This window comes from Astatotilapia calliptera, chromosome 6, assembly GCF_964374335.1.
Source record: "Astatotilapia calliptera chromosome 6, fAstCal68.1, whole genome shotgun sequence".
Classification (NCBI taxonomy): domain Eukaryota; kingdom Metazoa; phylum Chordata; class Actinopteri; order Cichliformes; family Cichlidae; genus Astatotilapia; species Astatotilapia calliptera.
In genome coordinates, this window is record NC_137427.1 from 26,824,376 (window position 1) to 26,840,969 (window position 16,594).

General features: G+C 40.6%; 1 protein-coding gene across 1 annotated transcript in view; it reads right to left on the minus strand.

Annotated features, from left to right (window-relative positions):
- The window catches only part of nr3c2 (nuclear receptor subfamily 3, group C, member 2), a 91,399-nt gene that overhangs the window by 23,235 nt on the left and 51,570 nt on the right, over positions 1–16,594 (minus strand). The window contains exons 3-4 of the mRNA XM_026171358.2: positions 16,303–16,430; positions 6,177–6,293 (exon numbers count right to left, since the gene is read on the minus strand). Coding sequence (XP_026027143.1) covers positions 6,177–6,293; positions 16,303–16,430 — 245 coding nt within the window. The remainder of the gene's footprint in view (positions 1–6,176; positions 6,294–16,302; positions 16,431–16,594) is intronic.

Below are 16,594 nucleotides of genomic sequence, written 5' to 3' on the forward strand. Positions count from 1 at the left end.
TAACTCCTTGGGCCATTTGTGTGACAATGTAAATATTACATGTGTGACAATCATGGTGACGATGTAGGATCAAGAGAACAAGACCCGAGTCACGCAGGACTAGAGACCAGTCTGCAACCATCTGTCAACCACCACTTGTGAGTGAAAAATTAGTATTTCCCAACAGGTTGTGAGCGGTTGCTGGAAGTTGTTGGCAAAAAAAAGTATAAAGTCCCAATCACACAGGCCTATAGAGTGGTCAATGACCCCCTGGCAACCACCTGTTGTTAGGAAAAAAGGTATTCCCCAAGATGTTGGCAAGGACTTGGCAAGGACTGTTGTGGTTGCTAGTACATTGCTGCAGTTGCTCAGCATTTTTCCTAATATTAAAGACAACCGTGGCAAAGTGCTAGCAACCAAAGCAATCAAAAAATAGTTTTTCATTGTAGGGCAAGGGTGGGGAACTCCAGGCCTCCTGGAGGTTTTAGATATGATCCTGGGTCAACACACCTGAATCAAATGATAAGTTCATCACCAGGCCTCTAGAGAACTTGGAGACATGCTGAGAAGGTAATTTAACCATTTAAATCAGCAGTGTTGCATCAAGGATGTATCTAAAACCTGCAGAACACTGGCCATTGAGGCCTGGAGTTTCCCAACCCCTGGTAGGACCTTCTCTGCAACCAATTTCACTTAGCCAGAGTGGGACAACTTCACCTACTTCCAAGGCGCATGGAAAAGATGACATGAAGACTTCAGCGACACTTAATGTATTTGCGAACAACTTTTTTGGGTGACCAATGCGTTTCGGCTTGTGGCCTGCATCAGGGTCTGGACTTAGCCAGGGCCACCAACTTCCAGGAACCTATACTTGTCAGTCCGGGGGATACATGTTTCCTTAGCAACCAATGATTGTATCACGTCCAATATGGCAGACAACTCTTGAGGAATGTGTGCATGATCTCGTGTGGGAAACCTAAATAGCAGCGTTTTATTTGCTCCAAAATGTCAGCGTCTTTACACACTTTCTTCATCGCTCCAGCTTAAACTAACACGCGAGTCTTTGTGATGATAATTGGAAACGAAAAGTACAGTAAAAGCCTTCTGTTTTCTTTTAGAACAAAAACCCTCACGCTGTTAAATTATTCCCTCAAATATAAATGAAGCATTTCAGTTCCACTGATCTCATCGTGCATTAGACAGCAATGCTTCACCACATAATTACAACATCCTTCCTCATCATTAGGGAACCAGACAAAAAAGTCTATCTATTTTTTAATTTCAACTTGCAAAATGCACCTTTTTTTCCCCTGCAGGAATTACTCTTTCATTATATATCATACTTCTCTAATCGCTCTGTCATAGATGTTAATCAACAGCTCCAAACATGCTCATAGATAACCCCACGAGCAATACCCGACAATGTGTCACGTGTAAATGTGCAGACACGCCGGTTTAACAGCAAACAAGTTTTAATGTAAGCATACATGGCTTGAAGGAAACAGCATCTTTTTGAGAGAATCGAGAGAGAGCTTCAAGGGTTGTGTGAAAAACAGGTCGTCCCTAATCAGCTCCCGCATCTGTTCTTTTTATATGTTTTAGCCAGAGTTGTTTTAACCCATAATAACTGACAGAACTGGTTTATTAGCATGTAAACTACATTAACTACATTTTAAAATCAACACCCCAGCAGGTTTTCTCTGACCAGGCAATGTCCTCACCTTTTGTACGGAGTCCATGTTTGCATCCCTGATAATAAGTATATTTGTGCAGCTTACGTGGTTTTTATTTTGCTTTTCGATATCTTACTTTATTCCGTCCTCACGATCAAATTTATCAGTGCATCACTGGAGCTGCACTACATTTACGACTCCAATGCTGATTCAAATCGGCAGCTCCGAGTGCGCTCACAGCTGGAGTTAAAAAGCGCCTTTAAGACTTTAAACCAGCTTCATAGTAGCCTTAATAACAGTAAAATGTTGGTTTCAGTAAAGCCGGCTAACCCAGAGTTCGATTTGCATCATGATGCCAGCCCCAGGTCTCTTGTAGCTGATGCTCTGCCAGCACCAGAAAAATGAAAAAGACTGCTGTCCTTTACGAAACATGAAATTGTTTTTCCTTAATGTTAGCTTTCAGGCAAACTTCACTAAAACGGTTTTAAATGCAGCAGCTTTCTTTACTGGTCATCACAACAGAATTGGGGACAAACAGCTGAGGCCTCACTGGTAACCTTAAGTTCATTTTTGAGTCACGGTTATGTGATGTCTTTCAACACCTCAGCACTACAGAACGATGATATGTATATTCCAAACTATGTATGCTTAAGGTGACAATTGTTTGCTTTTAAACTGATGTCTTGCTATACTCGCATGCGATAACATTGCTGGTTTTACAACTGTTGCCTGTGGTGAGGCCTGAGGTGCATTATCAGAGGGTAACCATAACTATAACATCTGACTGGAGTCAGACACTGTAACCGTTTTGTTTCTTGTAGTTTTATGTGCTCTGGTCTGATCTCATCTTTGTCTAAATTTTACATGACAGATTCAATAAACTCGAGTAATGTACTTAAACCTAGAAATTTGTGTCTATTGTCTTGTTGTGCTACATTTCATCAGACACCAACACAGCTGCTTCTGACATATTAGAACACACCTTCATCCTTGCACCCACCTATCTACTCCTATTAGCCGGTGAGGTTGCTTATTACTGACACGTTCGCCTCTTCTCAGTGCATAAAAAATGTGTTTGCTTTCAGATAATATGTAAAAATAAAACAGTCAGCTTTTGCATTTCTTATCACAATTATAACTGTTTTTTGTTACAGCACACAGATTTTTCTTATCAGTGCATGCAGTGTAATATTTACAGACACCATTGTAAACTATTGAGTGTTTACAATATTCCAATTCATATCAAGCCTCTTTCTTTTACTCAGACTACTAATTACATGGAGAAAAGGATATTGTTTGCTAACGTTAGCAGCTAACACTCCACCTTTTTTTTGATTCCTGAGTTCACTTGCTAGACGTAACTGCATGCTGTTACTTCAAGCTAGTTTTCCTGGCTGCCTATTGTTCTTAGCAATAACGAGTTCTCTTTCAAAGCTGTTTTTACCAGTAACATATAAGGCACACGCAGACATACCCAAAAACAGTATAAAACACGGTTCTAGCTTCCGGTTGGAAAAGTGAGCGCCTTCAACCTGCACTTTACCCGAAGCCCACCACATGGCGATAGTTGTGATTTCAAAGAGCCTTCCCGTACTATAGTTCACTGTAAGAAAATAGCTTTCTGACTTGACCTCTGTAAACATTTTTCTGCTCATTCTGGGTTCATGCTGAATGAAATATTACATCTATTTTGTAAATCCAGGTCATACTATGTTTCAAAAAGAGGATTTGCCACAATAAGCTCATTTGCTTGTGATTAACAAGCCATTAGCCAATTAACAACTGGTTTTACAGAAAGACCCGCCTCTCCTCACCACTGTCTGTTTTTTTCTTCTTTTTATTCCAAACCAAGACGAGGACGGTGAAATTGCTAATCTCGGGGCATCAATCGAGACTATAAAAATCAATGCTGTCTACAACGACACCTCACAAAACTGTTGGGGTTACCACAGCAGGTAGTTCCCCTATGTTTCATTTGACAGATTTTTTTCCCTCTTCCTGACTCCTTCCTGATTTCTGTCTCATCCTGGGATCAAACCAGAGCTTCACTTGTTGCCAAATGTATAAACCACTGTTGAGCTACATAAAGCTGTTGCTACTCTTTAGCTAATAAATAAATGTCTATAAGCTAAATTTTCAGTGGTATTACAGGTTTGTTTTAACGATAATAAATATTACATATTTGATACAGTTACCAAATTTGCTACTTCTTTGTGCTCTCCACTCTCACTAGGTTGGTGTAATTTGCATGAGCTGCTTTAAATTCATGTAGCTAGTCCATTACTTTTTTCTTAAAGCTCTTTAAAATGATGCTAATTTGTTGTTTTTTATAGTTGCTTTCTACATATTTGCACTTACTGTAGCTGTGGGCTGAACTGACTAACTCGGTGGTGCCTGTACGATAGAGCATGATTAAGGGGTTATCCATCTGTGGTCTGATTTATCTGCTCGAATCACTGCAACTCATCCTTCACTCATGATTCTGATAATGTTGCTTCTGGTCAACTCTGCCTCTTTCACACGGAGATGCTCCAAGTTAAAAGAATCAGCCGATAACTAGCTTAATGTTGCCAGGACAACCAGTGGTAGCCAAAGTGAAGGCAGATGACTTCCAGATCGAACATGCGTCATGGTACAGATCCCATGTCTCTTGTAAATGATGCTATAGCGGCAGTAGGAATAAATATTCATAAAAGGGACTACTTACACTTTACACAGCATGAAATAATATTATCATATTTGTTGGCTGGAAGGCAAACTTCACAAAACAAATAAACAAAAATAAAATTCTGATATTAAAAGAGCATTACAAAAATATGTCTATTATTAAGTTTTGGGAACATGTCAGCTTTCTTTACTGGTCTTCACAGCATACAGTAATTAGGTATAAACAGCTGAAGTCTCTTTCAATGGATTACGCTGCTGCTACTCAGAAATACACTTGCTGGCAACCTTAAGTTTTATTTATTTGTGACTCATGGTCATACGATGCTTTTCAACACCTCGTAGAAATACTGAAAGAAGAGAGCGAAGAGAGTGTTCAAGCTGTTCAAACTACTTCAAGCTATGAGTGCTGATACATGTGGCTAATTACTGGAGGGTATCTGTAATCAGACTACTTTTTTGGTGCCATTTTCCAGTCCCATGTGTGCTGAACTCGCTGTGCTGAAGGGCAGTGTTTAATGTGACTAACACTTTATAATACTGTGGCTTCTATCTCACTCTGGTATTCTGCTTTAAAATCCAGCTTCACCCCTGCATCCACCTATAGACTTATTATCCTCGTATACCCGGTTCTTCACAGACAGTGAACATTGTGTTTGCTCTCAGACCGTCATAATACACACCAAAACAAAGTGGGCTCTGTTCCTATAATACACTAGCAACTCACTATTACATCCATTTCATATTGTTTTGTTGCCTGAAATATATAGAGGCAAATTAAATTGTCTGTGGAAAAGTAAGCTTCCAGAAGTTTATAGGACAGAAAATGGATCTTAAAATCCTTTTCCGAAATTGATTTTTCTAATCAGCGTCTGTTTATGTGAGTTTTGTTAAACTGTGAGTTGGTTGGCCGGCTTGCTGGATAAACTTTGTCCCAAATATTGGATGTACCTCTTCAAATCATAGGCCTTATAACAAAATAGGTCTCACTCTCATTTAAAACGTTTGGCATTTCACTCTTATTCTGAGGAGTTCTATTCAAGTGGCCATTCTTATGGTGTAATTCTGAAGGTTAACATTTTTATACCATCAAAAGTTATCGTATTATAAAAATCCCTTTTAAAAAAAGAGTATAATAAGAGCTAGAATTTCTTTTACATGGCTTCAGTAGTAGTTGGTGAATATTCAATTGTTTAGTAAACCTAAAACTATTTATCCTATTTTTAAGGTGCTTTTTACAATATCCAATATGCCTTTATGCATATATTTCATTGTTTATCTAGTAAATTGCTAAAATCCTAAAATGTGTCTGTACAATTTTAAGCAGAGTATTTTTTTTATGTGTTTACATTTGTGGTGAAATTCACTTCCCTTTGGGAGCGTAGAATTGGAAACCATTTGTAATTTCAATCTCTCTAATGGAGTGAAAATCTATCAAGTGTGCTTTTAGCTTTGCGCGTTCCACTGTGACCCTGAATTGGAATATGCCTGTGGCAAAAAAAATGAATACATTTCACTTAAAAGAATAAATAAATAAATAAAACACAAATTTTCCCCGCTAACATACAGTGTCATACTTCCTTATAACACAATGCTGCAACTTGTCTGCAGGCTTCTTTTTTTTTTTAGCTTGTACTGTATATAGTATTGTTGAGCTACACCTGCTGTAGATGCATTATGCATATTATATTCAGACACATAATATAAACACAAACATCCTCTGACTCAGCATCCCAGGGCCTCTTGTGACTATATACGGATCTACATTTATAATTTCCATGAAGCAAACAGAGGCTGACTTAAATGCCACATCTGAGACAAGTGACCGGGCAAATGTGTAATGAGGATGTGACTCCTTACCTCCTAGGTTCATCCCAGCCTGGAGACACTTCCGTACACGACACGCTGGACAGTTTTTCCTTCGGATCTTGTCAATGATGCAGTCGTTTCTCCCAGCGCACAGGTAGTTATGCTGACCTACAGGGAGACAAGACCCTGTCAGTTTGATGATGACAATCCTGAAGCTTGACACAGAATAATAGTGATATTTTCAAAGTTTTGGAGAAAACAGGTTTTTTTTGTCTGTTTTTGTTTTTTCTTAGAAGAAAAAAAAAGTGAAGCAGGAGATAGAAGCCGCTTACTTATAGAGGTAGGATAATAGTTCTGAACATTTTCCAGGAAATATACAACCAATTACATGAATGGCAGGAAATGTTTCATTGTAATGTCAGATCTCTGTGAGCCACTGTAATGTAGGTCATCAAGGTAAGCTGTAAAAAAAATGTGTGGCAATATCGGTTTTCACGACTGTGAAAATGATTAAAATTGTGATTATTCTGCTCTCACCTATGACTAATAGTGCATTAGACAGTAAATAGCATGAGAGTTTTTAGAATTCGCCGGAGCCAGGACTCTGACTGCAGCTAGACTATTCCTGACAGTGATGCTAACATGGCGAGAATCCCTCCTGCCTCCTGCCTAGCCCTGAGCTAAACCCAATGATCTCCCATTTCAGAGAGCTTCCTTCCGCTCCACTAGCTCTTCACTGTACAGCTCCGCTCTCCTCCTCCACTCTTCTCCTTCGCTACGCCTGCGTCTCCATCCCTCCTTTTCCACACGTCCGCCAGCCTCAGAGCGCCATACGCCCACACACAGACAGGCTCATGCACATGCACACATACAGTCATTCACTCTCACTATCTCACATGCGCACACATGCACATACAGCCAAAGCTGCTCCACTTGGCAATTTCAAAAAATAAAATAAATAAATAATGCAAATCTTGTATCTGATTCCACAAAGAAATAAACACACACACACACATACACAGGGACTGAAATCACAACCCAACCCGGGTGGAGTGGTACAGTGTGCCATTGTGACCCTAATGACCTAAGTATAAGGCTTAGCTCCCTCAGGGCTTATGTTAAAACTGTGTGTCCCTCCCACAAACACATACATGGTGGCGCGCATGCAAATGCTTGCATGTCTGTGCATATTGCTCCGTATTTTCCCTTGCACGTTTGTTGTCAGTTGTTTGTTTCTCTCAAAGTACGCAAAATTTCTGTCGTGGATTGCAATGCTTTTAGTACGGGAGCTCGCCGTGTGGCGTTCACATGCAGTTTATCTCCAGCGACAATGCTACTGTGCATTGCATTTTGTTGCACCTACAGTACAGTATCTGTATTTGTGTGTAGGACTGAGTAGAAGTTGTTTTCTGAGCTAGCGGGAGTAGTGCGCAGTGTGTCTGTCTGGCTGCTGCCAAAAGCCAAGGAACCGAGCTGCAGGAGGAGAGGCAGCAGCTGTAGCCCCACCACTATTTCTGGCTAAATCACATGACCGTTACATAAGCCCATTTTTCTTGCTCTAAAAAACAGTAAACTGCGACACAGGATACACAACGCAGCCATCCCATTCCCTGCACCCCCCCCCATCCTCATCCACACACACACACACACACACACACACACATGTTTACAGTATACACAATCACACATTTGCGCCTCTTTAGGCCAGACCGAAAGGCAGTTCCGAAACTCTGGAGTCCTCGTGTCAACTGTTTGGCTCATTCCTGTGAATCTTGTTAATAATTGTTAGAGTGAAACACACTTTAAGAGCCAGCCAAAGTCGCAGTCCGATGGTGGATACGTGTGCAACTTTGTGTGTGAGTTTGTGTGTAGGTGTGTGTGTGTCAAGCATGAGAATTTATTTATGCACACTGTGCATGCGCTCACATATACTCGCGCAACATGTTTATCTTTTAAATTACCTCTTGATTCGTGCAGAATGAAGAGGAAACTCCCATAATAAAAACTGAGAAATATTAAATATTTAGAAAATACGAATGTAAGGACCAATGCATTACTAGGAAATTCTTCTAAGAAGGAAATTTTCTTTCCAATTGACCTACAGCACTCTGGCCACTCAGGAAGCTACAGTTCGGCTGCTCTCGAAAGCGAAAATCAGCTTCAGGCCTTTGCTAAAATACAACCTTTAACCTGACATATTTAAATAGCCAATAAACACAAGTGGTCAGACCCCTGTTTGTGACAATAACCTCACAAATACAGATGCAGACGCACATGGATAACGGCACCGAAGAACACTTGCCAGTGGACGCACACTTCTTCACTGGGTACCGTTGCTGTGGACTTAACTAAAGAACGCAATCGTGGACGACAGTAATTTAATTATTGACCAGCAAAGCATTTGGCCAATTCTGTGATCACGGTTCATTGGTGTTTATGCAACCTATCATTACACAGATACCAAAATAGCAAACACAAAAAAAAAACGAACAAAAAAAACAGAGATGTAATTGTTGTCACCAGTGAGCCAGCAGTATGCAAATCACTGCCTTGCAATGGCATCGCTACTCCGCTTCTTTGGACAGCACACAAACAGCTGTGTTGGATGAGGCTTTACACAATTAGGTTTGTGCTCTTATTTAAAACTACTAAATCTATGATGCCAAGTGGTCCCAGCTTTTAGGCATTTTTTTCTTGCAATATAACTATGTGAAAACTTTCTGTCATCTAAGGCATGTTTTGAAAATAATTCTCTGCAAATTGATAAGTATCCTGATCGCCTCTGCAAAGGATGAAGACATTTTTGCATAATTGTGGTGGTATACCTATTTTTAATGAAGAGAGCGGCATATCTGCAGCAGCACTTTCTAACGTAACGCCACTCCCTTAGTGCTGTATCTTTAAAAAGAAAAAAAGAAAAAACAATTACCAGTGAAGACAGTGATAAAGCCCATCAGATTGGCGGCCCTTATTTGGTTGAGCACAAAAGGTGTAACCCACATTGAAGTCACAGAACAAAGGTATCACCAGGGAGTAGGAAGAGATGGAGGTCAGATTATATCCGCTGGGGAGACATGCAGGTCAGCCTAGGCCAGAGGAACTGATGGCATGGAGGAAGTAGTGCGAGTTATATCATCACACAAGCACCAAAACATATGGTGTAGTTGTTAGTGCCACAACAGGCTTTATAGGACAGTAGACAGTGTTATGTATGTTGTTTTTATTGCTAAAATGAGGCATTAAATAGAACATAGTGAACAACCATTTAAACAAGAATATAATATGTCTGCAGTGCAAGATGTTGTTCAAGTGCACAATTTTAATATAAAAAATAATTTGTAGCCCTCATGTATTGTTTATGTATATGAATATTCCTAAAAGAATGCATAATTTAACAGTATTTAATAGTGTAATAAGATATCCCTTCTAATATCATTACAGGTCTATTTGCAATCGGGGCGACACACATGCTTAGAGTAAGTCATTTTTACCCCAAGCCGTACACCTGAATTTCTTTCCTCTTGTGCCTCCGGTTGTGTCTTTGCTATGCAGTTTCTGATTAAAGGATGTGTGATGTGGGGAAGGTGAGATCGGGACAACACTGACTCCAGCCGTCGTTACATGAGCTCCTTCACACACAACCTGAAGCATTCACCGAGGAGGCACTGCAGGGAGGCCTTTCTCCCTCCCCCCCGAGCCTGAGCTGAGCAACGGGATTGGACAGCAGAGCTGTCAATCCAAACAGAAACCGGGCAAGACGTGTCCTCAGACGACCTCTTCCTCTGAGGAGGCAAGGAAGAATGAGTTTTTCAGATTGACACGAGCGCCACGGAAACCACGGCCCAGTCGGATTTTTAGAGCTGAATGAGGGCGTAGCAAGGTTGAGTAATTTCTCGTGTATCACGTAAACCCAAAGTTAAAAAAAGAAAAAGAAAGAGGAACAGTAAGAGCAGCTAGTGAGCTCCAAGCATGACCTGGTATTATTACGAGGAGCAGACATGCCAAGCCACTGATGACATGTGAATAATAAGTTGGCGCTGAACGCTTCAAATGTGCGCCACATGGAGCCGTTTATTGAGTGCAGCTGTCTTGTATCAACAAACTTGTCTTTAGAGGAGTGAAAGCAGGAAAGAAGCACATATGAATGCATTCAGCTATTTCCACATTTCATTAGCAGCGATGGCACATATTTACAAAGCGCTGTTTTATGTCAGAGGGTTGTTTTCTGCAGCGCAGGACTAATCCATAACCTGAAGAGTTAACTGCAAGACATTTACTGCAGGTTTGCATGACAGTTTAGTCAATAACATAAGTACAGCTGCCTTGTGAGCTTCATAAGTCATTCTATATTTATTTATCGGACAATTAACATGCCAGATGTAACGGTAAACACAGTAAATGTCTAACAATAGCTGCCATTCTCTAAAAGATAAACTGGATTATTTGTAGTAATTGTTTATCTATGTACTGATAATATTGGTGTCACAGCACTGTGTGAGAACGTAGTTACTAAATACTACTGAGATGGGGTTTTTTTATTTTTTTTTTTATGTGTTGCACTTTGTAGACAGTTTCTACAGGCTAAATGCCAACATTATTTCAGCCTTTTAGCCAGAATAATCCAGAGTACAGTAGTTTTAATAATGCAGTTTTCCCACAGACTGAGATACTTTTTGTGTATTATTAAAAATTAAGATCCCGTGGACAGACTCCAACCTTATTGGCTTTGACTGCAGCAACCAACCATATAGTCTCTGTTCTGCTCTGCAGTGCTGACACATGAACTATCTTTCCACCTTTGTCAGGTTCAAGTTAAACTGGCCCGAGGCTCACAATGAATCTCTGCAGCACATCTTATTTGTAGAAGAAGGGCTGTCATTGCCAACTGCAGTCCAAGACAGCAGGACAAGAAACAGCCAAATGATAGAAACAGCTAAATGAAATCGAGGTTTCTCACAAGGCGTCATACGCACATTGCTCTAGAGTTGTCTGCCATATTGGAAGTGATACAACCACTGGTTGCTAGGGAAAGATGTTTTCCCCGACTGGTTAGTCAGAAATTGCTGTTTCTTGCTTCGTGAAATCAGATGCAAAGAAGTTACTGCACCAAAAAAACAAAACAAAAAAAAACCCCTAACTAAAACAAACTTTTAGCAGTTGATTTGGTTCCTAGCAGGTTGCCACGGTTGCTTGTAGTTCTTCACATTGGTCTGCAAATAGTGCATTTTGGGAAAGTGTGATGCGAACAATCCAGAAGTGGAGAAAGTTTACCTTCAAAGTAAAAGTTGTGCCTTGTGAAATATGTTAATTGAAAGAGAACCTTCCACATTTCTGGTTTGTGTCACACTTTTCTGTTTCATTAAAACTACAGCTGAAGTAATATACCAGTGACCGAAACAACCACAACTAGGCTTCATGTGTTTGTCATATGGTTGCAGACCAGTCTCTAGGCCTGTGTGACAAACCTTTTCCCTTGGTTTTACATTGTCACCATGATTTATGTCATCAGTGGTATCCTGTTGTTAAAAGGACAAAAATGATGCTGAGTGAATGGTGCTAATGCAGCTGGGTGGCTAATCCAAAGTGAAAGCAAAATGTGTAGTTTGAGCTTAATTCACAGTACTGTATACCACAGTGTTTAAATATCATTTTGCTTATCAGTCATTGTGTTGGGTAGTTCTAATCTATGAATGGCAGCAGCAGCAGGTACTCTAATAAGTTGTTGTTGCTGCCCTCTGTATTCTAAAAGGACGTTTTGCCACCAGCAGCCAGCAGGGAGTTATTTTGGACTATCTAAATGAATAGTGATATAGCTGTAATGTCAACAGCCAATTCAACAAGTTTAAAAAAATGATTATTTTTTCCTCCCGCAGGTTATAATTGCTCCACATAAGCACAAATACACGGCATTGTGATTTAATTAACGGCTCAACCCCGACTGCCAACACAGCATCTCGTGGCACTTTGATGCCTCATCCCACCAAAGAGCTTGAACAAATGTCCTGCTAACTCACACTACTAACACAGTAAGTCAAGACAAATGATAAGAGCACTTATCTACATCTGTACTACGAATAGAAACGTTTGCCCCCACACGGTACAAAGTGTCGTAAACTTCAACTTTTAATGTAGCAACTTGATTGGCTTATATGTTTCCCAGTAATCAGCAAAATGCCCGCTTTGGCGTGATGGACTTCTCCCACTGATTGCTATTGGGGATTATGTAAGTGCCATGTGTTTCTCATGCAGTGCCTCTGATATACATTTATCCCGTGAGCGTTAGCAATTAGAGCAATTAATGTTAATATATAATAATAAATACATTTTAATAAATCATATTAATGCATACTGTATGTTGTGAGGTAAGAATGAACCGAGGGCTGTTTTTTTTTTTTCTTCGGCAAACTGGGAGCCAGAGAGTTCTCAACACCTAATTTAATATTAATATATATTTCACAGGCTCATGGTTCTAAACTTTATAGTGTACAGTTGGCAGCACCTTCTGGTAGATATGACAACATTAAGTGGAATGAATATTAGTCCTCTTGAGGAGAACTGTAAGTGAACAGATTTGGACAGTGAAGGGCCCATGTGGCCAATAGATATTCCAAACAGATGGTCTAAATGTAAATCTAAAACGTAGACTTCAAAAGGATAACCGTGCTGAGGCCCAGTGATGTTAAAAAAGAGAAGAAAAGCTACCTAGCAATGACCTATATGACTCGAGTAAAGAGAAAACCAGACTCTTCACAATCACAGAATATCATCTGATTTGTTGATGGCTTCAGAATGCTAGCTCTGTAGTAAGGGCTGTGAGCCAGTTAGTCGTCTAATGAGCTACAGCCGACCGAAAACTTGTGTCCCCCGAGGCAGGCCGTGCCAAAAGAAATTAAGCATGGGCTGGATTATTCCCCTTGTACAGATGCCCACTCTCTGCAGTCTTCTTTTATATCTCCCATGCCAAGTCTAAGTTTTTAACTTTGAGAGAAAAGAGGAGGAGAAGGAGGAGGAAATACTGGGAGAGGGGCGGAGTGAAACGTCTCCTCACGTCCTGACTTACACCTCTCCGGCACTCGCTGCTGACACATCATTTTCCATCCCTCTCCATGTTACTTACTCCCAGCTCCTCCTCTCTTTATCTCGATCTGCGTCTGACTTTTTCTTTGTCCTTCCTCCCCCTCCTCCCTCGCTGTATCCGTTTCACCGTCCTCTATCTCTCCTCCCTTTGCAAAATCCTTCTCTCACTATTTTCATCCTTTGCTTCGCTCTCCATCCACCTCAGCAGCGGCAGCAGTAGCTATTGAGGGGGGTCAAGTAAGGTAAAAGCTCACATGTCTCATGCAAACTTGATGACATAACACCACTCTAGGGGTTGCTTTCATAGTTTGCACAGTTGCCTTTTTTCTTTTTTTGGTTGTGCAGAATCAAGAGGAAATCCCCCCCCCCCCCCCCCCCGAGAAATACTGAATATTGAGAAAATATGAATGTAAGGATCACCGTGTTAAATTTGAAAGGCATTATGCAATCACTGAAGCCTTTTCTGTGTTTTTATAAGAGCAAAAAATACGGTTTTAGCACCGTAATTACAAAGAGAAGTGAGCACTTTCCGGTGCCTCACCTGACTAGCGCTCCCGCACAAAATCCGATCTTGAGTGTCTGCCGCCGGCGTTGTGCCAGACAGGCTTGAAGCAAGAACAACGGCACGTCTGATTCGATAACCCCAGACACATAATCTGGTTTTAGGTCTCTACGTAATGACGGTGTGTAAATATCATCAAATTAAGGCATGATTTGATTGGGAATGAATGCAATTCCTTCAATGGTCAGGAAAACACCTAGAGGGCCTGACGGCTGGCTGGCTAGCAGCCTTGTTTGCTCCTGTTTTTCCCCCCCCCGCCTTCACTGGGTCTGTAAAAGTGTGTTTTGCATTCAAACACTCATCTAAATGAGTTAGGCCAAAGCCTCAGGCAACAGGCACAACATGAAAAGCACATTATGACTGGTGCTGATTTTCCCCAAGCTAAATATAACATAAAGGGCTGCTGCTGGAGACTAACCTACTGAATTGCTTTTTTCTTCCCCGATGACTCACTCTATAAATGTAATGCCTAATTTTGGTCATTTTAATGATATTTTAGGAATAAATAAACAGATGGTCTAGTGAGATTAAACAGTAGTTTGTTGCATAGATGCAACAGTATGGTGGAAATTTTAAAAAGCAACTATGGGTAATAATTCTTGCAAAGTACAGTGTGCTGAATGTGTGGAAAGAGCAACTTGCCACCATGTCCTTGTTTAAGTGAGCTCTTTAAAATGTTGTTGTTACATCTGAAAATGACTTATACCATTTTTCTCATTAACATTTTCCCCAGCTCCTACCTAACATAAGAGGCACATTACAACGTGAGATTAAAGTCATCCGTCTTTTTACCTGGATAAATCACCGTGGTAACTTGTGCTGGACACATAACCTGGCAGGGTTATGCAGTTAGTGGGGTTAGGTTAGTTGTTGACTCTAAATTGCTTATAGGTGTGAATGTGAGTGCAAATGGTCGTCTGTCTCGCTCTGTTAGCCCTGCGACTGTCCAGGGTGTACCCGCCTCTCGTACTGTGAAAGCTAGGATAGGCTTCAGCTCGCCCCACGAAACCCTGAATTGGATAAGCGGAGGAGAATGAATGGATGGGGTGGCTGTCGCTCAGGAGGTATAGGAGGTCATCTTCTAATCGGAATGTTGGCGGTTCAATCCATGACTGCTCCAGTCTACATGTCAAAGTACCCAAGTTGCTCTGAATGTGAGTGAACATTAGATAAAAGCACTTCAGCATAGAAAACAAGCTGGTGTGAATAGGTGTGAATGGCTGAATGCACTTTTCTGGTCTAATTTCCATCTTATTTGTTGTGTGTTGCATTTTACTGTTATATTTTGTGTACCTTACAGAATTTGTTGAATTTTAATTTCACCACTTTGTCATCACCATTTAACAGTATCTCTGATTGCAGTAGGCGACACTCATAAGGATAGTCTTGCGTAGAAGAAGAGTCACATGATGCGTGAAACAGAAAGCACGGCTTAACAAAGAAAGATGGTTACCATCGATGTCATACCTATTATTTCAGACTGGGTTTGAAGTTTTGTTAGTGTCCTTCATAGCATATCACTCTGGTATAAGATCCTCCAAATAAGCAGAATATTGGCCAATAAGTCTGAGAGTTGCAATTGTCAGTTAAAGCGATTCTCTTCATTTATCTGATATTGAGTGAAATAATTAATTAGAAATTCCTGCAACGTAATAGAACAGTATTAATGTGTCTTTTCTTTTTTTCCTGTATAAAAAATATGAGAGTCCAAAGCACAGCAACGAAAAGAGGCAAACGGAACTAGCGTCTGAGGCTACGTTCACACTGCAGGTCTTAATGCTCAATTCCGATTTTTGGATCAAATCCGATTTTTTTTTTGTCTGCTTGTTCACACTACAAATAAAATGCGACAGCAAACGCGCTCTAGTGTGAACCCTCAATGCGCAAAAGAAGACGTCACACACAACACGCTCTGTTTAGACCCAGAGCAAACAGTATTGTTTGACTGATGGCCCTTAATATAAAGACTTCAGATTTTACGTTTCCCAATTTTTGCTTTAAGTTATTTTGTTATTTACATAATAATGTAAATAACCTAATAATGATCCTTATTTCTGTTTTAGAGAGGAGCGGTGCTTCAAAGGACAGTTGCAGTAGAATTTCTAGAACATCAATTAAGAAACACATTCGCCAATTTGAAAACACATAAGGCTGCATATGCTGCAGATACAAAAACACTGACGTCAACTAATCATCAATGTTGTTCCAAAAGAGCAATCAAAAGATAATGGCTCCATACCTAGATTCAGCCAATTACTTGTTCATTATTTTTTGTGTTGCCACAAATGCGGTTATTGTGTACTTGGCTTGTACCAATCTCTCTGTTTGCCTGTTTCCTGTACTCGCTGTGTGTTTCTTATGCTGCATACTGTGTGTGCTATCAACTGGTCGATATGTTTCTTGATTTGCTTGCTGTTTTACTTATTATCTTGTCAGAGAGGTGGTAATGTTTTCTTGCACTCCCTTGTGTTTGCTTAATCTGCAGGGTTTTAAGCTCAAGCCAGTGACATCTCATCTAAACGTGGGACGATGCCATACCTTCCACAGCTCTTTTGAAGAAGACCTTGCAGCTTCCGCATGTTACGACGCCGTAGTGACAACCTGATGCCTCATCTCCACAAACCAGGCACACTTTGGCCGTCGAGGACGGTTGTCTCAGTGGCGAGCTGAAAGGACACACATAAGAGTTCTTCAGACGAGGCATAAATTAACAAGGAATACTCAAAAGTCAACAATAAAACCAGGGCTGACTGTCCCCTTCCCATCTGCATTACGGCATGATGCGCACTGTGAAACATTCTTGGGTTTTTACAACCCACTGACAGTAGCA